Source organism: Cebus imitator, unplaced genomic scaffold, assembly GCF_001604975.1.
Source record: "Cebus imitator isolate Cc_AM_T3 unplaced genomic scaffold, Cebus_imitator-1.0 Scaffold84, whole genome shotgun sequence".
NCBI classification, from domain to species: Eukaryota; Metazoa; Chordata; class Mammalia; order Primates; family Cebidae; genus Cebus; species Cebus imitator.
The window spans coordinates 6,141,072-6,168,264 of NW_016107399.1; the positions used below are offsets into that span (position 1 = coordinate 6,141,072).

Here is a 27,193-nt window from a genome sequence, read left to right on the forward strand (position 1 = left end):
TTTTAACACATAATCCATCCAAACTGTAAACAAATATAAAAAAGAAGTTTATAAAATATCATTCTAGTTGGGGCAGTGAAAATAGGTTTTCTGCCCCAAATTCTCTCCTTTTGTTATTCTAGAATCAATATGACAGACATTTACTTTTTTATGCCTTATTTCAGTATATGTGTACATATACAACACATGAAAAATAATTAGACCATTTTATGAGGAAGCAGCTAATATAAAGCCTACTATGAAAGAAATTATGTTTATTCTTTGTTGTTTACCCATTCATAGCACTGGTGAAAAAAACATACCCAACACCAAATATTAAAAGTTTGATAAACTTTTGTTTATGGTTGTTTGAGAAACTATAGTCAAACAACTTTCTGCATTAGGAAGTCAGGAATTCTATTACTTACCTTTTCCTGACAATGAATCACGGCGGTTCTGTAGATAGTACAATAGTTGTTCTACCTCACTTAGTTTTGAGGGATGAATGAGTTTACATTCTTCAACCACCTTCCTTGCCAGGGAAATTATATCTGTGTTGGCATTGAGACTCTTAAGTCGAATGCTGTAAGTATAATAGCAGTTTTCAACTCAGGTATTATAAAAGTAATAACTTCAATACTACTACTATAGAATAATTTATAGATTACACATTACTATAGAGAACTTCGCCATAGACTCTTAGTAAAATAAACTAGTAGATATAATTAGGCTTAGAAAAATACAAGGCAGTGATTTTCTGTGAGCTAGACAAACAATATAATAAAAGGAACATAAAATCTTTTTCTGCCTTTCTAGACAAGACAGCATATTCAGAGATTCTGTTTTAAAACAGTATTTCTGATATAAAATATATAAAGTCTCCATACCATCACAAATAAATCATTTTCTTGACCATACCCACAAATGCTAACTTATTTTCAGTTAAGGACAAGACACAATATTGATATGTTCAGATTCAGTTGTTCTGGTGGTAATTATATAGAAAGTAAAAGTAAAAAAAAAAAAGTGAGATCCACTTTAAGATCTATATGAGGAATTTTGAGGAACAAATGAATACATTTTATGCTTAGATTAGTATATTAAAAATGAATAATAAGCCAACCCCTCCCTCCTTTTAAAGTTAGCCCAGGAGACTCACTGGGAACCCATTAAGAAACCATTATTAAGAGTTTGGGAACAACTGCCTAGTTACTTGGATTCATAGTACCAGGAAGAGGTATAAAGACATAAAATTCGGTTCAAAGAGAAGCGTCTACTTGGTCAAAAGACTGTCAAGGAGATGCTCCCATGCAAGGTTCTTTTCAAAAAGAGAAAGACAAGCAAGCAGAATTATTTCAGGTTAAAGATGGCGAATTTTTGTTGGAAGACATCAAGGTGCTAAGAGGGGCAGGAGTGGAGATCTCAGAGCAATGTCCTGTAAACTTACTATTCATAAGTAGATGATTTCTCCTGAAACCAGTCCAGAAGTATGACTTATTATTCCAAGCTATATATTCAACCCCAAATCTGGTTCTCCTGGGGTTCTACAAGTTACTTAAAAGCTGTTAATAAATTCCTTTTCTGTTTAAATTTGCTAGAGTGCCTTCTAAGGCTTAAAAGAAGAATCCTAGCAATAGTCTGTTCCTTAATTTTATTTCTTCCTTAATTTATTTGGGGTTTTTTGGTTCCTACCTTTTGTCTCTTAAATTTATTATATTTTTATATAGTTTTAGCTACACATCAGAAGGCATAGAAAGAAAGGTAAATACAGAGAAACTCTAAAAAGACCTCTAGTTTGCTTCCAATTGTTGGCAATTATGAGTAAAACTGCTATAAACACACATGTACAGCTTTTTGTGTGAACATGTTTTCAACTCACTTAGGTAGATATCTAGAGGCACAAGGAGGGAACAAGATGGCAGAAAGGAAACAGCCCTGGTCTGCAGCTCCCAGCGAGACCAACACAAAAGATGGGTGGTTTCTGCATTTCCAACTGAAATACCCAGTTCATCTCACTGGGACTGGTTAGACAATGAGTGCAACCCATGGAGAGCAAGCAGAAGCAGGGTGGGGTGTTGCTTCATTCATGAAGTGCAAGGAGCTGGGGGACCTCCCTCACCAAGCCAAGGGAAACTGTGAGGGACTGTGCTACCCACCCTGAGTACAATGCTTTTCCCACAGTTTTTGCAATCCACAGATCAGGAGAATCCTTTGTGAGCCTACACCACCAGGAACCTGGATTTCAAGCACAAAACTAGGCGGCTGTATGGGCAGGCACCAAACTAGCTGCAAGAGTTTCTTCATACCCCAGTGGCGCCAGGAACCCCAGCAGACAGCACTGTTCACTCCCGTGGAAAGGGGGCTGAAGCCAATGAGCCAAGTGGTGTCACTCAGTGAGTCCCACTCTTTCTTATGGAGCCCAGCAAGCTATGAACCACTGGCTTGAAATTCTCACTGTCAGAACAGCAGTCTGGAGTCGACCTGAGACAATCGAGCTTGGTGTGGGGTGGGGGATCTGCCATTAGTGAGGCTTCAGTAGGTATTTTTCCCCTGACAGTGCTAAGGAGATTGAGAGGTTTGGTCTGGGTGGAATTTACCACAGTATGGCAAAGTGGCTGAGGCCAGACTGCTTCTCTAGATTCCTCCTCATTGGGAAGGACATCTCTGAAGGAAATGCAGCAGCCCCAGTCAGGAGCTTACAGATAAAACTCTCATCTCTCTGGGACAGAGCACCTGGGGGGAGGGGTGGCTGTGGGTGCAGCTTCAGCAGACTTAATCTTTCCTGTCTGCCAACTCTGATAAGAGCAGTTGATCCTGACAAGGGCGATTCTCCCAGCACAGCACACCAGCTCTGCTAAGGGACAGACTGCTTCCTCAAAGGGGTCCCTGACCCCCGTGCCTCCTGACTGGGAGAGGCCTCCCCACAACGGCTGACGGACACCTCATACAAGAGAGCTCCGGCTGGCATCAGGTCAGTGCCCTTCTGGAATGAAGCTTCCAGAGGAAGCAGCAGGCAGCAATCCTTGCTGTTCTGCAGCCTCTACTGGTAATACCCAGGTGAACAGAGTCTAGAGTGGAACTCCAGCAAACTCTTCTGCAGCAGACTAGCAGAAGAGGGGCCTGACTGTTAGAAAAAGAACTAAGAGAGGAACAACAGCAACATCAACAAAAAAACACTCCCCTACAAAAACCCTATCCAAAAGTCATCAGCCTCAATGATCAAAGGATAAATCCACGAAGATGAGGAAAACCCAGTGCAAAAACACTGAAAATTCCAAAAACCAGAATGCTGCTTCTCCTCCTAATGATTGCAACTCCTCTCCAGCAAGCGCACAAAACTGGATGGAGAATGAGACTGACAAATTGACAGAAGTAGGATAATAACAAATTCCTCTTATCTAAAAGAGCATGTTCTAACTCAATACAAGGAAGGAAAGAACCTTGTTAAGGGGTTACAGGAACTGCTAACTAGAATAACCAGCACAGAGGGGAACATAAATGATTTGAAAAAGCTGAAAAACACAGCATGAGAAGTTCGTGAAGCATAAACAAGCATCAACAGCCGAATCAATCAAGTTGATATCAGAGATTGAAGACCACCTTGCTGAAATTAGGCGTGAAGACAAGATTAGAGAAAAGAGAATGAAAGAAATGAACAAAGCCTCCAAGAAATATGGGATTATGTGAAAAGACCAAGCCTATGATTGATTGATGTACCTCAAAGTCACAGGGAGAATGGAATCAAGTTGGAAAACACACTTCAGGATACTATCTAGGAAAATATTCCCAATCTAGCGAGACAGGCCAACATTCTAATTCAGGAAATACAGAGACCACCACCAAGATACTCCTTGAGAAGATCCACCCCAAGACACATAATCATCAGATTCTCCAATGTTGAAACAAAGAAAAAATGTTAAGGGCAGCTGGAGAGAAAGGACAGGTCACCCACAAAAGGAAGCCCATCAGAAAAACAGCAGATCTCTCTGCAGAAACTCTATAAGCCAGAAGAGAGTGGGAGCCAAAATTCAATGTTCTTGAAGAAAATAATTTTCAACCCAGAATTTCATATCCAGCCAAACTAAGCTTCATAAGTGAAGGAGAAATAAAATCCTTTCCAGACAAGCAAATACTGAGGGATTCTGTCACCTCAGGCCTGCCTTACCAGAGGTTCTGAAGGAAGCACTAAATATGGAAAGGAAAAAGTAGTCTATAAAAACGAGTGACCCTACGAAGAAACTACATCAACTAACGTGCAAAATACCTAGCTAACATCATGATGACAGGATCAAATTCACACATAACAATATTAACCTTAAATGTTAACAGGCTAAATGCCCTAATTAAAAGACACAGGCTGGCAAATTGGATAGAGTCAAGAACCATCCATGTGCTGTATTCAAGAGACCCATCTCACATGCAAAGACACATATAGGCTCAAAATAAAGGGATGGAGGAATAGTTACCAAGCAAATGGAAAGCAAAAAATAAAATAAAATAAAAATGCAGGGGTTGCAATCCTAGTCTCTGATAAAACAGACTTTACACCAACAAAGATCAAAAAAGACAAAGAAGGGCATTACATAATGGTAAAGGGTTCAAGGCAACAAAAAGAGCTAACTCTGCTAAATATATATGCACCCCATACAGGAGCACCAAGGTTCACAAAATAAGTTCTTAGAGACCTACAAAGAGACTTAGACTCCCACACAAAAATAGTGGGAGACTTTAACACCCACTATCAATATTAGACAGATCAATGAGACAGAAAATTAACAAAGATATTCAGGACTTCAATTCAGCTCTGGATCAAGTGGACCTAATAGACATCTACAGAACTCTCCACTCCAAATCAACAGCAAACACATTTTTCTAAGTGCCATGGCACTTATTCTAAAATCGACCACATAATTGGTAGTAAAACAATCAATCCTCATCAAATGCAAAAGAACGGAAATCATAACAAACAGTCTCTCAGACCACAATGCAATCAAATTAGAAGTCAGGATTAAGAAACTCACTCAAAATCACACAACTACATGGAAATTGAAAAACCTGGTTCTGAATGTCTCCTGGGTAAATAACAAAATTAAGGCAGAAATAAAGAAGTTCTTTGTAACCAGTGAGAACAAAGACATAACATACCAGAATCTCTGGGACACAGCTAAACAATTGTTAAAAGGGAAATTTGTAGCACTAAATGCCCGTATCAAAAAGGTGAAAATATTTGAAATCAACACCCTAACATCACAATTAAAAGAACTAGAGAAGCAAGGGCAAACAGTCAAAATCTAGCAGAAGACAAGAAATAACTATGATCAGAGCAGAACTGAAGGAGATGGAGACATGAAAAACTCTTCCAAAAATCAATGAATCCAGGAGTTGTTTTTTTGAAAAAATTAAAATAGATTGCTAGCTAGACTAATAAAGAAGAAAAGAGAGAAGAATCAAATAGACACAATAAAAAATGATAAAGGGGATATCACCACTCATCCCACAGAAATACAAACTACCATCAGGGAGTACTACAAACACCTCTGCACAAATAAACTAGAAAACCTAGAAGAAACAGATAAATTCTTGGACACATACACCCTCCCAAGACTAAACCAGGAAGAAGCTGAATGCCTGAATCGACCAATAACAGGTTCTGAAATTGAGGCAGTAATTACCAGCTTACCAACAACATAAAACAAAACCCAGGACCAGATAAATTCACAGCCAAATTCTACCAGGCGTAAAAAGAGGAGCTGGTACTATTCTTTCTGAAACTATTCCAAAAAATGAAAAAAGAGGGACTCCTCCTTAACTCATTTTATGAGGCCAGCATCATCCTGATACCAAAACCTGGCAGAGACACAACAAAAAAAGAAAATTTCAGGCCAATTTCCCTGATGAGCATCAATGCAAAAATAATCAATAAAATACTGGCACGCCAAATCCAGAAGCATATCAAAAACCTTATCCACCAGACCAAGTCAGCTTCATCCCTGGGATGGAAGGCTGGTTCAACATAAATCAATAAATGTAATCCATCACATAAACAAAACCAATGACAAAATCCACATGATTATCTCAATAGATGCAGAAAAGGCCTTCAATAAAATTCAACATTCTTTCATATTAAAAATTCTCAATAAACTAGGTATTGATGGAACATATCTCAAAATAGTACGAGCTATTTATAACAAACCCACAGCCAATCTCATACTGAATGGGCGAAAGCTGAAAGGATTCCCTTTTGAAAATCAGCATAAGACAAGGATGCTCTCTCTCATCACTCCTATTGAACATAGTGTTGGAAGTTCTGGCCCAGGCAATCAGGCAAGAGAGAGAAGTAAAGCATATTCAAATAGGAAGAGAAAAAGTCAAACTGTCTCTGTTTGCAGACGACATGATTATATATTTACAAAACCCCATCATCTCAGCCCGAAAACTCCTTAAGCTGACAAGCAACTTCAGCAAAGTCTCAGGATACAAAATCAACGTGCAAAAATCATAAGCATTCCTATACACCAACAATAGACAAGCAGAGAGCCAAATCATGAGTGAACTCCCATTTACAATTGCCACAAAGAAAATAAAATATCTAGGAATACAACTTACAATGGACATGAAGGATCTCTTCAAGGCAAACTTGAAGAGTACCTTGCTCAAGGAAAGGAACAAACCACTGCTCAAGGAAATCAGAGAGGACACAAACAAATGGAAAAAGATTTCCATGCTCATGGATAGGAAGACTCAATATTGTGAAAATGGCCATACTGCCCAAAGTTTATAGATTCAATGCTATTCCCATCAACCTACCATTGACTTTCTTTGCAAAATTAGAAAAAATGCTTTAAATTTCATATGCAATTGAAAAAGAGCCTGTATAGCCAAGGCAATCTAAGCAAAAAAAAAACACACAAAAAAACCAAAGCTGGAGGCATCATACTACCTGACTTCAAACTATACTACAAGGCTACAGTAACCAAAACAGCATGATACAGGTATCAAAGCAGATATACAGACCAATGCAACAGAACAGAGACCTCAGAAAAAACACCACACATCTACAATCATCTGATCTTTGACAAACTTGACAAAAACAAGCAATGGTGAAAGGACTTCCTATTTAATAAATGGTGCTAGGAAAACTGGCTAGCCGTATGTAGAAAACAGAAACTGGATCCCTTCCTTATACTTTATACAAAAATTAACTCAACATGGATTAAAGACTTAAATGTAAAACTCAAAGCCATAAACCCCGTAGAAAAAAAAACCTAGGCAATACCATTGAGGACATAGGCATGGACAAAAACTTCATGAGTAAAACACCAAAAGCAATTGCAACAAAAGCCCAATTGACAAATGGGATCTAATTAAACTAAAGAGCTTCTGCACAGCAAAAGAAACTATCATCAGAGTGAACAGGGAACCTACAGAATGGGAGAAAATTTTTGCATCTGACAAAGGTCTAATATCCAGATTCTAGAAGAAACAAGCAAATTTACAATAAAAATAAAAACCATCAAAAAGTGGGCGAAGGATATGAACAGACACTTTTTAAAAGGAGACATTTATGTGGCAAAGAAACACATGAAAAGAAGCTCATCTTCACTGGTTATTAGAGAAATGCAAATCAAAGCCACAATGAGATACTATCTCATGCCAGTTAGAATGGTGATTATTAAAAAGTCAGGAAACAACAGATGCTGGTGAGGCTGTGGAGAAACTGGAATTAGTTTAACCACTGTGGAAGACAGTGTGGTGATTCCTCAAGGATCTAGAAATAGAAATACCATTTGACCCAGCAATCCCAATACTGGGTATATACCCAAAGGATTATAAATCATTCTACTATAAAGACACATGCACATGTATGTTTACTGCAGCACTATTCACAAGAGCAAAGACTTTGAACCAACCTATATACCCATCAGTGATAGACTGGATAAAGAAGATGTGGCTCATATACATGATGGAATACTATGCAACCATAAAAGAGAATGAATTCATGTCCTTTGCAGGGATATTGATGAAGCTGGAAGCCATCATTCTCAGCAACTAACACAGGAACAGAAAGCCAAACACCACATGTTCTCACTCATAAGTGGAGGTGAAGAATGAGAACAGATGGACATAGGGAGGGGGAACATCACACACCGGGGCCTGTTGGGGGTAGGGGGCAAGGGGAGGGAGAGCATTAGGACAAATGCCTAATTCATGCAGGGCTTAAAACCTAGATGACAGGTGGATAGGTACAGCAAACCACCATGGCACATTTATACCTAAGTAATAAACCTACACATTCTGCACATGTATCCCAGAACTTTAAAAAAAAAAACATAAACACATCTTTTATGGTTGATTTCACAAGTTAGTAGTTCATAATCTATTATATTCATTTTCTAAATGGGATAAATTAGAATATATGTGTTACAACAAGTTCCTATTAAGCTTACAAAAATCTTATTTTCTCTAGGATTAATATACTCCATACTTACAGTTTAATATAATCTTTCCTTCACTAAGATAAAGTATGGTTGGAAGAATGCCATAATAATCACCTATGCAGATCGAAATAACATCAGATTTGTATGAAGTTTATATAATGTTCACTACTTTGAAAATGTGCACAAATAAAGAACTTACATTTTTTGACATTCTTTTCGTTCTCCCAACATGGGATCCCCCATTTCTCCAAGAATGGTAGCTTCCACTTCATATTGAACAATGAGTGCTTTTTCTGAGGGATGTACATCGATATTCCCTCCTTTAACTTTCCTATAATACAAAATTGAAAAGGTATAACCAGACTAAAACTCTCAAAGTGGCCATGGTTTTATCTGTTTTTAGGTCCATAACATGTGGGTTGAATTAACATGTGCATTTCAATTAGATTTACTCTTGACCCGGGATTAGAGATAACTCTTTTTCTCTAAATATATATATATATATATATATATATATATATATATCTTTGTTATGCATAAAGTATCTTTATAAATAGCTCTACTTAGGAAAAAATATATTTACCAAAGAATTATGCATAAAAGCAAGTGAATGAAACATAATTAAAATAGCTTTCAAGAGAATGACCTCAACTAAAAGTCAGTTATTCAAAACCAAAGCCAGCTGCCCAGAAATTTATACTGAAAGAAAAAGTCAGGGAAGGCATGATGATTCACACCTGTAATCCCGGTGACTTGGGAGACCAACGTGGGAGAAATGCTTTAGGTCAAAAGTTTGAGACAAGCCCAGATAACATAGCGAGACTCTGTTCCTACAAAAAATTTAAAAATTAGCTGGGCATGGTGGCAGTTGTCTGCACTTCTAGCTAATCACAGGCTGAGGCGGGAGGATCACTTGAGCCCTCTGATGGTGCCAATGCACTCCAGCCTGAGCAACAGAATGAGACTCTGTCTCTGTTAAAAAAAAAAAAAAAAAATCAACCTGCCCAATAATTACCCATTAACTGGATCAAAAGACAGGAAGAAATTATCTATATTACAATATATGTCATGCATCATCTAACATCATTGTACAAGTTGTAGCATTAGTACCTAAATAAAATCAGAATCACATCCAAATTACATAGCAAAAAAGCATTTAAAGGTTAGGTAGGCTGTATAGTCACATATTCCAAATTACAGTGTCAATAGTAGGTTCTATGGAAAGGTTGTATACACTCTTTCCTCAAGCCCATATAGTCACAAAATGAATTCTTAATTGCAGTAAACCAATAATGAATTAATCACTATTTGCCACTTGGCCATTTTAGAAGGTGACAAAGTTAGTTGTGCTGGAAGACATTAAGCAACAGAAACAAGCAAAATTTCTCATTCTTAGTCCTAGCTGGCAGCCAGCTGACTAGTGGGGTCTTTTAGCCTGATAAGAAAAAACAAAAATATGACACCACCTTAAATTTAATTCCAATAATTAGAAATTCAAAGCTTTTCTTTCAGTTGGAAATAATACTTTGACTAATTATGCATATTTTCAAAGTAATTTTTAACTGCTCCGTTCACCAGAATCCCTTATAAAACGGAGATGGAGCTGCAGTGAGTATTAGGGTTATGATTAGCAGTCAAGTATAGAGATAGGGTAGAAAATTAAGTACACTAAAGCATAGAGTCTAGGTGCGTTAGCAACTAAAGTGATAGTAAGACATATAGGACAAGTAAAGAATGAAAACAGAAACCACGCAGGCCAGCAAAAATCAAGGAATTAGGAAATGAGATATAAACATATATTTAAAAAATGGTACAGATTCGAAAAGGTAAGATGATTGGATATATGTACAAAAGCTATAGAAGTCACAGGAACCAAAAGCTGAAAAACAGATGTAATGTAGCATCACAGAAACTATCTTAATTACATAAGGCAAACTAGTTACTTCCTTCCTGATAACATGAAAAGCAATACCAGTATTGGACTTTTTATAACTGTAGGAAGTGTTCAGTCTATTCTCCATAAGCTCTCTGGCAGGATTGCTATGCATCTATTTCCTGCATCTATTTGAAAATGACCCAATATAGGCTGGGCACAGTGGCTCACACCTGTAATCTCAGCATTTTGGGAGGCCGAAGTGGATGGATCATTTGAGGTCAGGAGTTTGAGATCAGCCTGGCCAATGTGGTGAAACCCCATCTCTATTAAAAAGACATGGGGTCTCACCATATTGCCCAGGCTGGTCTCAAACTCCCAGGCCCAAGACATCCACAGCCTCAGCCTCCCAAAGTGCTGGGATGACAGGTTATGAGCCACCACACCTGGTTTGTTTCCTCATTTAATAAGTTTATTTCATAATTCCATTTAATTTCTGGCTTTAGTTTTTTCCTTAAATCATGAATGTGTAGTGAGTGTCATCAAATGTTTTTCTGCATCCATCGGAGGATCATGTATTGTTCTTCTTCTTTAATCCATAAATATTCTAAATCAAATTCATTAAATACATAAAACCATACTCATATTCTTGGAATAAGCACAACTTGATAATGCGGTCTTAAAACACTGTTGGATTAAATTTGCATTCTTGCTCATTCAGCCTGCAATTCTACTTTCTAATGTCCTTTTTCTGACTTTCATATGAAGATTATTCTAAAATCTTAATATAAATTAGCTGAGGAGTATCCTTTCTTTCTAGATTTCTTGGAAGAGCTGTACATAATTGGAAGCATCTGCTTCTTGAAAGTTTTGTTAGAATTTGACTTTAAAACTGTCTGGATGTAGAGGATTTTATCAGTATGAAATACTCCTCCGTAGTTTTTACAGTATACTTTTTCTTAAAGCCTATTTTATCTGACATTAATATGGTCATCCTAGCATTCTTATGCTTACTGTTTGATTGCATCCATTTGCAATTAACTTATTATGTCCATATTTAAAAGTATATTTTTGGGGTATGACAGATAGTTGGGTCTTGCTTTTCTGTTTTCTTTTTAAAAGAAATATTAGTAATCTCTGCCTTTCCATTGGAGCATTAAAACCTGTGCTGTCCAATACAATAGTCACTAGCTATATGGGTCTCTGTAAAATTAAACTGAAATGCATTACATTTTAAAAATAACTAAAAATGCAATTCCTTAGCTGTACTAACCACATTCAAAGTGTTCATTAGCCATATAGCTAGCAGCTATGTATTTGATGATGCAGCTGTAAGATACTTCCATCAGCAAAGAAAGTTCTATTGGATAGCAGTGTTTTGGATCATTTAATGCAATTGCTAACATACTTAGATTCAGATCGATCATTTCATTTTCATTTCCTGTTTGGCCCCTATATACTTTGATTATTTTCCTAACAGCCTTGTGAATTATTATTTTTTAACTCCATTTTGTGTAGACGTTTTCGCTATACATTTTAAAATTGTTTTTGGTGGTTGCTTTAGGAAAAACAATGCTTTAGTTACCTCTTTTTTCACAAAATATTTAATAGTTAATGCTGTGCTGCTTCACAAATTGTAGGTCATTGCCTACACCCCCCTCATTATGTTATAGCTGTCATATGTGTTATGTCTACATACCTTATAAACCCACACAAAAATTTCATAATTTTTGCTCTCAAGTCATACATATTTTTTAAAAATTAAGAGGGGAATAATCTCTTAATCTCTTATATGTACTCAAATATTTACAATTCCTGATGCTTTTCACAGTGGTAAAGCCAAAACAAGTTTTACACTTCTCTCACTAACATTAGACTTGGTAATAGAGAATTAGAGGATTAAGGTAATTCAAACCAATGCGCCTTCTAAGAAAATCTTAAAAGCGGAGGGAAAAATACATATGTGTGTATCTCTTTGAGGCCATAACAGAACTAAACAAGCAGAAAAAATTACAGTGCCAAGATCCAGGAGAAGAAGAAAACGAAGAGAGGTAAAGCTTGAATTCAAGGCTACTTCTCCCTAGAGGCATCTGCTAACTGAAAAGAGAGGGCTGAGAGGTTGAGAATCTTTTAATAATCACATGAGGCTAGTGACACAAAAACTGGATTCTAGAGTGCACTAAACAACAGTAGCTCTGGTAAAGCTCTAAGCTTTGAGCTGGAAATAGGAGGACTACCTCCTAGGAATAACTGTGAAACAGATGCAGACCGGTCACTAAGAAGACTAAAAAGCCCAGTTTAATGTAGTTGAATCTCTGAAAACTAATAAAGGTGATCCTGAATTTTTAATAATCCTTACTGTCATAAACAAAATATAATCTTCTCTGGAAAAAGAGAAACTCATCCTAGGCCTCAAATAATTATTTATCCATTTATATTCATATATATGACACTCAAAGAATAGTCATTGTGATTGATATTAAGTAATCTTCAGAAAGAACTAGATATTATTTTTTAATTTCTAGAGTTAAAAATACATTAACCAAAATTAAAAAATGAATAGGTTTAATAGCAGATTAGACACAGGTAAGGAGATAATTTGTGGTATAAAATATAAGTCAGAAGAAAACACCCAGAATAAAACATAGAGACAAAAAGATGTAAAATATAAGCAAAAGTATAATGCAGCAATGCATACTGAGTAGGTCTAATATATGCAATTGAAGTCCCAGAAAAAAAGGTGAGAAAGAATGAGGACAGAAGCATTGTATGAAAAGATAATGGCTAAGTGACATTAGTGAAAATGGCAGAGTAGGGACTGCTAGAGGCTAGCACTCCCCAGAAACACTGAAAAACTTGGCAAAAGAAACCCTATCACAATCAACCTCATCAGAACCCTGGAAGATTGTCCAAGGTTTACAGCAACCAAGTGAATGTTTAATCAGAAGAAAGGTTACAGAAACAGGATAGGAGATCATTCTAGTCTTTTCGCTCATCCTAGACATCCATCCCACTCTCAAGCACCGTGGCAGTCTTAATGATAGCAGCCATGTTTCCACTGTTAATACTTGGTCTAGAAGAGTCATGGCAGACATGCTCCCAAGGAATTTTGTCTGATTGTTTTGCAACTGACTGGGTATCCTTTGAGGTCTGCTGCAAGGGGCTTTCCTTTGTTTTGACTAATTTAAAACTCTTATCAGGACAGTGTAACTCTGCAGTCACTGAAACCAGTGAAAGCCAAGCATATAAGCTGGTGGCCCCTGGGATAGATAGTAATAGTTGGGTCAAATAAAACACATGCTGAAAGCCTAAGAGTAAAGACAAGGGAGTCAGGCATTTTGGAGGAAGAGACGCTTTGAAAAGCCATTGCGTATAAAGAGGAATCTAGAAATCCATGAGTATGCTCAGGGCAGAATACATACCCAGAAAAAAAAAAACCTGGTAGGGCCATAAGCTTTCACCTCTGGCTGGTCTTTAGGCTCTGTGCAAGCGCAAGTGAAGGCTAAGGTGAAGTTGTAAGTTGCTTGGCTAAGTGTTGAACGCATGCTGAAACACTGAGTCAACCTGCAAAGACCGAAAGTATTTTTTTCTTTTCGTTTTTTTCTTTGCAGATCTTAATATTCAAAACACCCAGTTTTCAACAACAACAAAAAAAAGAAATGTGCAAAGAAACAAGAAANAAAAAAAAAAAAAAAAAAAAAAAAAATTAACAGAAACTATCCAGGCTACAGCACAAACGCTGAACCTATCAAAGACTTTAAATCAACTGTCTTAAATATGCCCAAAGAGCTAAAGGAAACCAGTACAAAGAACTAAGAAAAAGCAAAAAAAAAAAGTATCAACAAATAAATAGTTTAAAAATATGTTATAAGGATCCAAATAAAAATACTAGAGCTGAAAAGTACAATAACTGAAATAAAAAAATCACTTCAGGGTTTTTAACAGCAGATCTGAGCAGAGAGAGAAAAGAATCAGAAAACTTGAAGATAATGTCAAATGAAACTGTCCATTTCAAGGCACAGAAAGAAAACAGAATGAAGAAAAATAAACAGAGCCTAAGAAACTTATGGAACACCATCTAGTATACCAACATATACATAATGAGGGTATGAAAGGAAAGGGAGAAAGGAGCAGAGAGAATGCTGGGGAAAAAATGGTCAAAAACTTCCCAAAGTAGACAAAAGACAAAATTACACATCCAAGGAGCTCAATGAACTTCAAAGAAACTCAAAGATCCACATCAAGACACACTATACAGGCACCAGATTTCTTTAAAAAATATTTTTTTCTTTAAAATATAAAATATTTTGAATAACTTAATTTTACACCTTAAGGGGCTAGAAAAAGAAGAGCAAACAAAATCCCAAGCTAGCAGAAAGAAATAACAGACAACAGCAATAAAAGAAATAGAGACTAGAAAAAGAATAGAGAAAATGAAACCAAAGGTTAGTTATATGAAAAGATCAACAAAAAATTTTGGAAAACTTTTAGTTAGACTAAGAAAAAAAGAGCCTCAAATTACTAGAATCAGAAATGAAAGAGGGACATTACTGCTGCTCTTTTGATTATTAAAAAATTACAATTTGTTGGTGTTCATATTAACCAACATGAAAAAGAGTAATTCTTAGAAACACACAAATTACCAAAATTGACTCAAAAGACATAGAAAATCTGAAAACTACAAGTAAGGTGATTGAATCAGTAATCAAAAACCTTTCAACAAACAACAGTCCAGTGGCAGATTGCTTCATTGGTGAATTCTACCAAGCATTTAAAGTCAAATTAACATGAATACCGCTCAAATTCCTCCGAAAGATATAACATAGAGGAAACACTTTCTAATTCATTCCATGAGGCCATCATTACCCTGATAACAAAGCAAGACAATGACACTACAGGAAAACCTACAGAACAATATCTTTTATGAATATAGATGTGAAAATCCTCAAAATACTAGCAAACAGAATCCAGGAGTATATTAAAAGGACCACACAACATGGCCACATGGGCATTTTGACATAATATACCATTTTAATGGAATAAAGAAAAAAAAGTACACAATTATCTCAATTGGTACAGAAAGAGCATCTGACAAAACCCAGCATCTTTTCATGATAAAAGTACTTGATAAATTAGGAATAGAAAAAAAGTTCCTTAACATAATAAAGAGCATACATGAAAAATCTACTGTCAATATAATACTCAATGGTGAAAGAATGAAATCTTTCCCCCTAAGATCAGGAACCAGATAAGAATGTTTATGCACTTTCCCAACTTCTATTCAACATACTACTAGAAATTCTAGCCAGGGCAATGAGGCATAGGGGAAAAAAAAGCCATCCAGATTGAAAAGAAAGAAGTAAAATTATTTCTATCTGCAAAAGACATAATGTTATATATAGAAAATTCTAAAAGTGGCACAAAAAAACTGGTTACAGCTAATAAATTCAGCAAAGTTGGAATATAGATCAGAACACATAAAAAATTCATTATTTTTCTATATATTAGAATTGAAAAATATGAAAAGAAAACTGAGAAAATTTCATTTCCAATAGCATCAAAAAGAACAAAATACTCAGGAATAAATGTAACCAAGGAACAACTGTATACTGAAAACAACAAAAAGAAAGAAATTAATATGAACTACATGAAAAGAAATCCCATGTTCATGGACTGAAGGACTTACTGTTAAGATGGCAATACTCCCCAAAGTGATCTACAGATTCATTACATTCCCAAAGTCTCAACAGCTTTTTTTGTTTTTTGGGGGGTTTTTTGGCAGAAATGAAAAGGCCAACCCTAAAATTCAAATGGAAATGCAAGGAATCCTAAATAGCTAAAACAATCTTGAAAAAGAACAAGTTGGAGGACTCATACTTCTGGATTTCAAAACTCACTAAAAAGTTTCAGTAATCAAAACAGTGAGGTACTAGCACAAGGACTGACAGATCAATGAAATATAATTGAGAGTACAGGAATAAACCCCAACATTTTTGGTCATTTGATTTTCAAAAAAAAAAATGCCCAAACCATTAATGGAGGAAAAGTACAATCTATTTGACAAATGATGTCAGAACAACTAGATGCTCACATATAAAATAATGAAGTTGGACTCTTACCATACAATAACTCAACATGGATCAAAGATATAAATTTAAGAGCTAAAACTATAAGACAAACCTTCATGACCTTGGATCTGGCAATGGTTTCTTAAATAATGATGCCAAAAGCATGAGCAACAAAAGAATAAATTAGACTTCACCAAAAATAAAAATGTTTGCATATGAAAGTTTTACATATCAGGAAAGTGAAAAGAAAACCCACAGAACAGGACAGAGTATCTGCAAAACATGTATCTGACAAGGTTCTATTATAAAGAACTCCTTTTCCCAAAGAAGAAAGACAAATGGCAAAGAAGCACATGAAAAGCTCAGTGTCATTAGTAATTAGGGAAAGGAAAATCAATACCAAAATAAGATACCATTTTATACCCACTAGTATAGTAATAATTATAAAACAAAATAAGAGGTGTTAGTAAGGATATGGAAAAACTGGAATTCTCCTACATTGCTGGTGGGAATGTAAAATGGTTCAGTCACTATGGAAAACATTTTAGTAGTTCCTCATGGAATTAAACATAGAATTACCACATAGTCGGGCAATTCCAGGCCTTGCTACACACCAAAAGATAAAAAGCAGGCGTTCAAACAAAAACTTGTACAGTATTAGTTATAGCTGCTTTATTCCCAATAGCCAATAGGTAGAAACAACCCAAATGTCCATCGACAAATAAGCAATAAACAAAACTTTGTATATCTGTACAATAGAATACTGAATTAGTCAATTTTATGTTGCTATAACAGAATACCTGAGACTAGGTAACTTATAAGGAAAAGCGGTTTATTTAGCTCACAGTTCTGCAGGCTGGGAAGTTCAAGGGCAGAACCCTGGCTTCTGGTGAGGGCTTCTGTGCTTCATTATGGGAAGTGAAAAGACAGAATAACTGAAGGTCTTTCTGGCTTCATAATGACCAACTCGAGAGGGAGCTAATCCATTCCCAAGAGAACTAATCCAGTCTCACTAGAGCAAGAATTCACTCACTCTGTCAAGAGCAGCACCAAGCCATTCATGAGGAATCCACCCCCACAATTAAAACACCTCCCAAGCTCCAGCTCCCCCAAAACTGCCACACTGGGACCAAGTTTTAACATGAGCTTTGGGGGAAACAAACTATATCCAAACCAAAGCAAGTATTATGCAGCTATATGAAAGAATTAAGTACTGATACATGCTACAGCACAGAGAGACCTTGATTATATTATGGGAGAAAAGTTTGACACAAAAGCCACATACTTATTTCATATAGTACTTATAAATAAAATAAACATCAGTATATTAATACCTTTTAATGTCTGTATTACTTGCTAGAGTGTAAATGCCATGAAGGCAGGGAATATACTTATGTTTCATTTACCAAATATGTTTTATCACTTGGCTTAATAACATTTACACAGTAGAATCCCAACTACTGAATGAATGAAGAAATGTTGTTCACTCTTAAAATCCTTCAGTAGTTCCCCAACACGCTTTAAGTCTCAAATCTTTACTACAGCTCATAAGTCCCATATGATTGGGCCCATATTTCTTTCTAGTCTTATTCTGACTTGGCTTAATAATCTATGTTTCAGGCACCTTGCTGAGTGCTGGGAATATAATACCTGATCTGGATTGTGACTATTTTTGGAATTCTAGATAGTATGTGTTTAAAAGTAAACAATAGGTTGAGAATTGTAAGACAGAATATGCCTGAGTGTCCATACTGGTACAATAATCTTAAGACTACCTCTCACACAACTTTATTACATGAAAATCAGCCAATGGTATAAGAGCGGCTCTCTGTTCCAAAAGTAAGACAAATACATAGTACCTTACCTTTATGAAGTTTATAAACCAGAAGGAAATATAAAGCAGTAAGATTAGGAAAAAACAAGGTATTAGCTATCATGAGAACCTAACAAATATACCTGACCTGGATTGTGAAGTGGGAAAGGGAAGTTCAGGAAAGCTTTCTGGAAAAAGTGGTATTTATATCAAAACAGGAAAGATAAGGAGTTAGCTGGGCAAAGAAAAGGGCAAGTTCTAGACAAAGGGAAGGGCATATAAGAATCCAACACCAAAACACATAAGGATCCAAAAAAAAAAATTATTTAAGACCAAAATATGGAATTATTGGGGTAGAAAGGGACTGAAAATATACTGCTATCTGCTGTCTTGTTAAAAACAAAATATAAAAGTAAAAATATTGTTAAAGAATGTATGTGATCACAGTCAAAAAAATAATTAAAATGGAAGGGTCCATCAGACAATGTTTTCCATCAGGCCTGTATGAATACATGTCTGCTGTATATTTCTAGTCTGAAAACAGACAATTCAAACTTTTATTAATTATAGTCAAAATCAGATGAAATTGAGAAATGTACTTTTCAGCCTTTCCAGATTCTAATCTTACTTTACTTCAAACATTACATTGATTGGCTCTGTTTTATTTTTGGAACTAGCTGGTATATGTTTAAAAGTAAACAATAGGTTAAGAATTTTAAGTCACAGTATGCCTGAGTGTCCATACTGGTACAATAATCTTAAGAAAAACTACCTCTGACACAAATATATTACATGAAAATCAGCTAATGGTATAACAATGGCTCTTTGTGCCAGAAAAATTTTAAATTTAAAGTTAAAAGACAATCGATTTTCTTCTGCCGCAAAATTTTTAACCAAATTATGTTAAAAACCAACGTTAAATAAAATTCAGTGAGGAAATAAACACTGATGAAGGGCTTGTATATTCATTTAAAATTTTTTACTGATAAAGTCTGGCTATTTGCCAGTTTCAGATATATTTATATAAAACGAAAAAGACAGGCAATACATGCCTGTCTTGCAAGGAGAATACAGTTGATTTATTTATTAATACAATTGTTTGAATTCCTTTTAAGAGTCTACTAACACGTGGAAGACTTTTCTGTGATTATCAGAGCTCAGCCAAGCCAGAATAAAAATATTCAGTACAAGGGTATTACGACTTGAAGAATACCACCACCTTACGTTTATGCTTTATTTTTTAAAAAGTATTTTTATACTCTCAGAAGGTAATACTTGTCCCATTTTCAGATGAGGAAACTGTGCCCAAATGAATACATGTGACTATTTCAGGGTATTTACTGAATTAGTACTGAATTAAATTTTTTTTCTATTGGATCACTGCTTACTTCTGGTCCAGTGAGAAGTATTTTTTTTTTCAATCAGGAATGATCTGAGTATTTGCCAGCAGTCAAATGACCCCAAATTTTTTTTTTTTTTTTTGTACAATAAAGTTTAATCACAATTATAAAAATGTGGCGTCGGGTATGCACTATTTACATATGTACAGTCCAGCCCAGCAGGAGGGGCCCACCCCACCATCCTGGCCTGGCTGAGCCAGGGCGTGACACCAGGGTGGGAGGGTGACCCTCAGGGTCTGGCTGGAACAGATGAGGCAGGGTTCCAGGCACGGAGTCCCCAGGACTGGGGGAGCAGAGCCCCGCCAGGGGGAGAACATGGCCGCTGCCCCCAGAGACCCCTAAACTGGGGAGGGGTACACGCAGGGCACAAGAGGAAGTCCCCATTAACACAAAGCAAGAGGGCTGTGCAGCCCCCCAGGACAGAATCTTAAATGTAATTAAATAATTTAAAAATAATATAATTTTTTGGTGTGTAATTGATACTATAAATATTTAAAATAAATTGTGACCTATTTTATTGTCATCAAGCTTCTGAACAAATCTCTTGATAATTATGAAATGTCCTGCAAAAATTATGTTGTATAATATGGGAGTCAAATGGATGACATGAATGAGGAAAGCAGAAAGAGATTGTAAATCAACATCTCAATCCAGCCTTCCAAAAAGCAGAAGCCACCACTTCTTCCCTCTTCATCATTTCAAAACCCCATGGCAGTGAACCCCAAACTGAGGCCTGAGAGCGGACGCACCAGACTTCATTCCCAGGCTCCCACGGGATTTATCTATTATGGGAAAATGGAGAGTCTGGGAAGCAGGGTGGGGGGAAACAAAGACAGATGCGCTTTACCCCGCCCTACCTCCCTCTCCCCGTGGAATACGGTGATGCAGTGAAGAAATCATCTCTCAATGGTATCAGGGCTCCTTCAAGTCAGGTCAGAGGACCCGCAGCCCCCAGGGTTCTCTCCTTTCCCCCCGCCCCCTTCACCTTTTCCCTTTCCTTTCAGCGACTTCTCTCCCTGCCTCCCATCCCCTTTTCTAAACTAGCGTTGCCCAGTGACATCTCATAGCCAACCCAAGAACATCTGCAAGGCCCTGGCAAGGAGGGTAGGGCAGAGCCTCGGGGAGTCGTCACCTTTTAAGGTATCTGGCGTCCTCCCCTTGCATGGCGGCAGCGGCAGCGGCAGCGGCGTGGGGAGGATGAGGTATCTGAGAGGCGGGCGCAGCTATTTCCGGGGACGGTGGCCAAAGTACCCTCACACCCAGAGGCGATGACATTCCTGAGGCCTGCAAGGCAGGGCAGCAGCGGCGCTGTGGTTACCAGGGTGAAGCCTCCAGCTCCTCCCACAGCTCCTGGGCCCCAAAACGCTGGAGTGGCCCAGACCCGCCCAGAGTCGCCTTTGCTGGGCAGTCAGGGCGCATGCGCTTGCTCTGCACCGCTTGTATGCGCAGGCTCAGTCTGAGGCACTGGCCTCAGTTTGACGCACCAGGGAGCGGAGCAGGGAAGTTTTAATGCAGATTTGAGCGTCCGCGGTTAAGGAGTGGTTCCGTAGTCACCGCCCCCTTGAGGATGGGAATAGAAAGGGCTGTCAGGTCCTCTTGAAGGAGGGAGGGAAATCCGATAACCTTTTACTGAATGCTATAGAGCAGTCCAGTCCTCGGCTAATAACCTGTAATGGGAGGTTTCTATTTGGGGGCTTGGATTGCACTGATTGCACTGACAAGCTGTAATTTGTGGAAATAATCTGGCTCTAGTACAAAATGGATATAATTAATATCAGCGTTGAAAGTGGCAGGTCTGTCACTTTGATGTGTTAAATCCAGAATACACCTCTCCTAACCAAAAACAAAAAACAAAACCAGTTCCTGAAATCTCAACTCCACCAATTATCCCTAACTCTAGCTATGTTTAGAATTGCTCTTTTGAGGCAGGCAGTTGTTAGCAGTGCAGGGCATAGGAAAGAAGGGCTGTTTTTTAACTGAATGTTCTCTGCATTAAGATCTATTCCCATGGTTTCAGCTATTATGTCTATGCAAATGATTTAGGTTAATTTATTTGATAAACGTGAATTGAGGGCTGGCTGGGTGCAAACACCAAACCAGACTCTAGAGATGCAAAGAAAGCACCTCCACTACCCCTTCTCACCTATAATTTTGTCACTTATTCGCTGTCATATAGTCCTGTTTTCCGAATTGCCTTGAGACGTGTAGGTAGTTACTCTGCTGCTTTTTTCAAATGCAGTAAGTTGATGCAATTATTGATTATCCTTTATATGTAAAACACCATGTTAAGACACTGCACGGTATATTAAATATAGAAATACAGTCCATACCCAAAAAAATATATGTTTATCTTCCCACCCATTCACACCAGCTACACTATTTCTGTAGATGTTATAGTCATTCTTTCATTCTGCCAGGGAAGAAAATTTGAAGTTAATTTTGACTCTTTCATCTGTTTCATGCCCTCTTACTAAACTGTTACAAAATTCTATGTTTTCTCCCTTCAAGATATTCATGTAGTACAGTTTTTCTTCTTCATTCTTACTTCTATCAATAGTCTAACCACTTTATACCTAGAATACTGCAACTCCTTCCTCATTGGACTTCCTATTTTTTGTTTTTCTAAATATTCATTCTGCAAACTGATGTAAAACTTTACAAATTATTATTCATCACACCTTTAATGGTAATTAGCAGGCCAGATTACTTAAAACCTTCACAATACCTAAAATGGGAAGACCAGAATATACATTAAAATGCATAGGTAATATAACAAGGATTTTTGCAATGTAAGTTAGCTCCTTGGGCTTAGAGAATTTATTTTGTTCACTTCAGTATTCAACCCATAGTTGTCACTGAATGAATAGTTGGTGTTGAAAAAATGCAAACCTAAGCTTGAAAAAAACAACAGCAACAACAATAACCTGGAAAAAATGCCCAGAGTCCAGAAGGAAAGAGGGGGCTGGAAACCAGAGCAATGCATAGATAACTGAAACTGGGACTGAAACAGAGAAGCTATCAGTCTATGGCAGGAAAAGTACAAGATGAGCCTGGAGCATTTCATGCTTGACAGTAAGGACATAGTGAAAGACTAACAAGATTATGTAAAAAGGACACTAGTGAATTTGAGACAATTTGAGTATCAAATGGAATTACTGAGATTGATTTAACACATTAAATAAATAAATAAAATCAATAATGATAACAACATAGAAAAACAGGGAAAAAGAACCCCACTTCCATTGGAAGCAACTACTACATCAGATCTTTACTCTGAAAACTGGTAATTAAAAGAAAGAATTAAGCATTTAATCTAATTCTTTTGGAAATAAACCAGAAGTCACCTCCTTTTGACAAGAAAAGCCTCTTCTTAAGAGAAAATACCTCGTAGGAATGGAGAAAAATAATGATAGCTACTATTTTGCAAGCCCCAATAAACAATGGATTCAAATAAGCCCTATTAATTTACTTTAAAATAATTTAAAGTGAGGCAAAGTTTTACCCCACATATTACTTGATAATTCTAAAGGGAAAGAAATGTTACTTTACAATGAGGAGATCTGGCTGTCAGCATTTTAAACAGACAGGCAAACAGCTTCATTAATAGTGATGCTACCTGATAGCATACATAATAGGAACCACGTAAGATCACCTGTGAAGTATTGTTGCCAAAAATAAACCTGAATCTGACCAAACTGTTAGATCTAACATCCAGTACTAAATAAAACTATAATTCTGAAAAGTGGTAAACAAACTGAGGATATCAAAATGTATCACAACAGAATAATAATTGTAAGGCATGTTATCAGTAGAGGAATCGAATCCTAATGGGACAAAAAAAGACATCCGGACCCATGCATGTACGTAAACTTGAAATTGATAACAGAGGCGAATATTTGGATCATTGTGGAAAATGGATTTTCAATAAATTGCTGTGAGACAATTGGTTATAGGTAAAATAAATTGGATGCCTATCTCGTGCCATATACAAAAATTAATTCTATATTGAATAAACAAATATGAAAACAGAACTTTAAAACATTTAGAAACAAATATAAATTATCTTTATAATCTTCAGTTAAGCACACATTTTTAAAACAACTGATCTTTGTATAAGAACACTAAAAACAATGTATTTACTACTTTAAAATTATTAATTTCTAATTTCAACCACACCACCACAAAGTGAAAGAATAAGTCAAAACTTATATACCTGTTTACATCACATAAAAACTAACAAAGGATTAATATTAAAAGTACTTTATGATCCCTTGTAAAAAAAAAAAAAAAAGGAAATAAGAATATGGAAAAACAAAATAAAATATGAAATGATGCTCAACCTCAATAGTAATGAGAAAGATGCCAATTAAAAGCATAAAAATGTATTATTTTATATTGACTAGGGTGTAAAAAATAAGCCTGACAATACCAGGTGCTAGTGAAAATGTGAAGCCCTGGAAACTATTTAGTGAACACTTCAAGTGTGAGTATATACCAGGACAACCACTTGAAAATAAAATGTCAGATTATTTTGTAAAGTTGAATAGGCACATACCCTAAATCTCAGCAATTCTACTCTTAGTTCTCTTCATAAAATTGTTCCAAAATCATTAGAGAAGTATTGAGCTTAATAGAAAAAGAAAAATGGAAAAACAATAACAAAATACTTTTGCAGGAGAATGAATGAATACATTTGAAATATTCACACAATACAATAATATGCAGCAGAGAAAGTTGATGAACTAGAACTTTACATGTGACATGGATGAATGTTAGAAACATGATATTGAGTGAAAAATTGTCAAGATTAAATACAGCATGTTGCTTTATTTACATTGCACTATAATTCATATACAATAAAATGCAGTCTTCTTGGCCTACAGTTCTGTAAGTTTTGACAAACTCATAAGTCACAGCATTACCTGCACAATCAAAATATAGAGCAGTTCTGTCATCCTCCAAAATTCCCTTTTCTTCCTTTGGAGTTGTCCTATCCCCACAGCCCCAGGCTCTGGTAAATACTGATCTGTTTTTTGTTCCTATAATTTTGCCTTTTCCAGAATGTCATCTAAATGTATTCATAGGTGTTGTTGCCTTTTGAATCTAGTTTCTTTCACTTAGCACAATGCATTTAAAGACAATCCATGTTGTTTTCAGTCCTTTTATTATTATTATCATTGCTAGGTACTATTCCATGGCATGAATGTACCACATTTTATTTATCCACCAACTGAAAGACATTTGACAGTACAAAAATTAGCAAGGTGTGGTAACACGTTCCTGTAATACCAGCTACTCAGGAGACTGAGGCAGGAGAATCTCTTGAACCCAGGAGGCAGAGGTTGCAGTAAGCCAAGATCGCGCCACTGCGCTCCAGCCTGGGTGACAGACAGAGTGAGACTCTGACTCAAAAAAAAAAAACCAAAAAACCAAAAAAACAATTTTTGCTTAACAGAGAGCATATTAGTGATATTATAGGGAAAGGCAATAGTACATACAAAGACACAAAAGCATGAAATGTCATGGTACATTTAGGTAACTGTGTGTAGTTTGAGACAGAATTAGGTTTGGGTGAAATGGCATGAAACATAAGTTGGGAAAAGATAGCAGGGGCAAGATCATGGAGAGCCTGGTATAAGAGAACATGGCATTTAGATATTTCCTGCAGGCCTGAGGAGCCGTGGAAGTTTTAACATAGGAAACTCATATGCTGAGATTTATTACTTTTAGGAATATTAATTGCTCTATATTTTATCCACACAGCAACAGAAAACAGAGGGGTAATAATTACATTTTAAAAATACTCCAAGTATGTTGTTTTTAAATTTCAATCCTGATTTGCTTCAACAGTACATAGAATATCTTTCTTACCTTGTGATCACCTTTGGGATGCCATCAAATGGCCAATAGGGCCCAAAGAGTCCATATCCACTGGATATTAATGCCATCATCTTGCCACCTTTCTAATTAGTTTGAGTTCACGTAGCACATCTTATTTCAAAGGAGATTTCAGTTAAAAGGACTCTTTAAAATAATTCTCTTCCTGGTGGTGGTAACCACTGTTTCAACTAGTATGACATAAGACAATAACTATGACATCATTGGGTTGCTCCTAGGATCAGGAAAGGGAGGGGTGTGGTCCACTAGAATAATAAATAATGAATTCTTGTGCTTTTTTTCTTTAACCAGATCTCTTACATCCTGAATAATACTTTGAGAAAATAGTCATGCAATATGCCAAACTGATGAATCTTAAAGACATACAGTCAAATAAATGTGTTATTCACTACAAATAGTAGAGGTGTATTTAGTCACTTACGCCCATATGTGCACACACACACATCTATATTTGTGAATTCGTATATGTGGATTTATACATATATGTTCAAGTGGAAGTCCCTTGCCAAAGAGCATAGCTACAGTTATGGTTTCACAACAGTACTGTTATGCTTTGTAGAGAGATGCACGTGGCACAGTGAGGAAGGACTACCATCTGACTATATCCAGCCATATCATCTATATTTATTAATTTCAATAAAATTTATAAGCAGGTATTGCTTTAGATTTGGGTATGGAAAAATGAATAGATACAGTTTTTGATTTGAAGAGTTGCACCCAAATTCAGTAAGGATGCACGCAAACTAAACAGATAAACGTAAAGCCATATATTCTGTGGTAGAGCCACATGGTGTATCTATAGAAATCAAGGAGATGACTGTGAAATTGTTAGATACTTAATGCTGATTAGCAATAAGGCACTCTCCTAATTACTGAAGCTATAAGAAGCGTAAGATACAGATCTTATCCTACTGGAGTTACAAATCTAAGAATAGGCAATCAGGGAACATGTACTTCATGTCTCAGCCATATTTCCCATATACACATAATCCCTAGTCAAGTTTATTTTCTTCCTGGATTCTGTCATTTTCAACTGTTCTTATCTATTAATTTTGTTCTTATAAAGATTATATACTATCTCTTTTCAATTTATAAACTTATAATTCCATAAACTCACAGTGATAAAAATTTCACTTGAGTTACAGATATCAAGGGGATCAGATCTCTCATTCAATACACATGTGTTTAGTGCATATTATGCATTCCAGGCACAATTTAGAGCTAAAGTAGTAGCCCCAAAGATCGTTTCACAGGATGGAATAAATTCAGGCAATGGCTATATATTAGCATCCAGGGTTTCCTGAGAAGTCTTAGGAGCTCCTTCTTCACCTCTTTAAGAAGTGGTATTGCCATAACAAGAGTGTTTGTGACATATCCTCAGAACCAGAACTGCCACTTCATTCTAGATTAGTTCCTGGTAACTGCCAACTGGCAATAATAATGTTGAAGTTGGATACAAAATATGCTTCCAGAGTTGAAATACATTTTGTTTTAATGAGTGACAAAATTCCAGCTTTTTAAGTATGAGGCTGAAATTAAATAATGTCATTAAAAAAATTTGACTTTAAAACTTTTACCTTTTGTATTCTTTTTTTCCCTCCCCCCCTTCTTCCTGCCCTCCCTCCTTCACTTCCATCCCTTCTTTCTCTTCCTTCCAACAGCACATGTGTTATAGAAATGACTGCATATTGGAAGTAGAATTGTTTCCAATTTTGGAAATTTTC

The 27,193-nt window shown here is 36.4% G+C and overlaps 1 protein-coding gene across 2 annotated transcripts in view; it reads right to left on the bottom strand.

Annotated features, from left to right (window-relative positions):
• Nucleotides 1-21,046, bottom strand: part of KIFAP3 (kinesin associated protein 3) — a 143,706-nt gene extending 122,660 nt beyond the window's left edge. For both annotated transcript variants that reach the window (XM_017534138.2, XM_017534139.2), the window contains exons 1-3: nucleotides 20,704-21,046; nucleotides 8,617-8,748; nucleotides 408-562 (exon numbers count right to left, since the gene is read on the bottom strand). In XM_017534138.2, coding sequence (XP_017389627.1) covers nucleotides 408-562; nucleotides 8,617-8,748; nucleotides 20,704-20,846 — 430 coding nt within the window. In that variant the 5' untranslated portion in view covers nucleotides 20,847-21,046. The remainder of the gene's footprint in view (nucleotides 1-407; nucleotides 563-8,616; nucleotides 8,749-20,703) is intronic.
• Nucleotides 21,047-27,193: the final 6,147 nt, after the last annotated feature.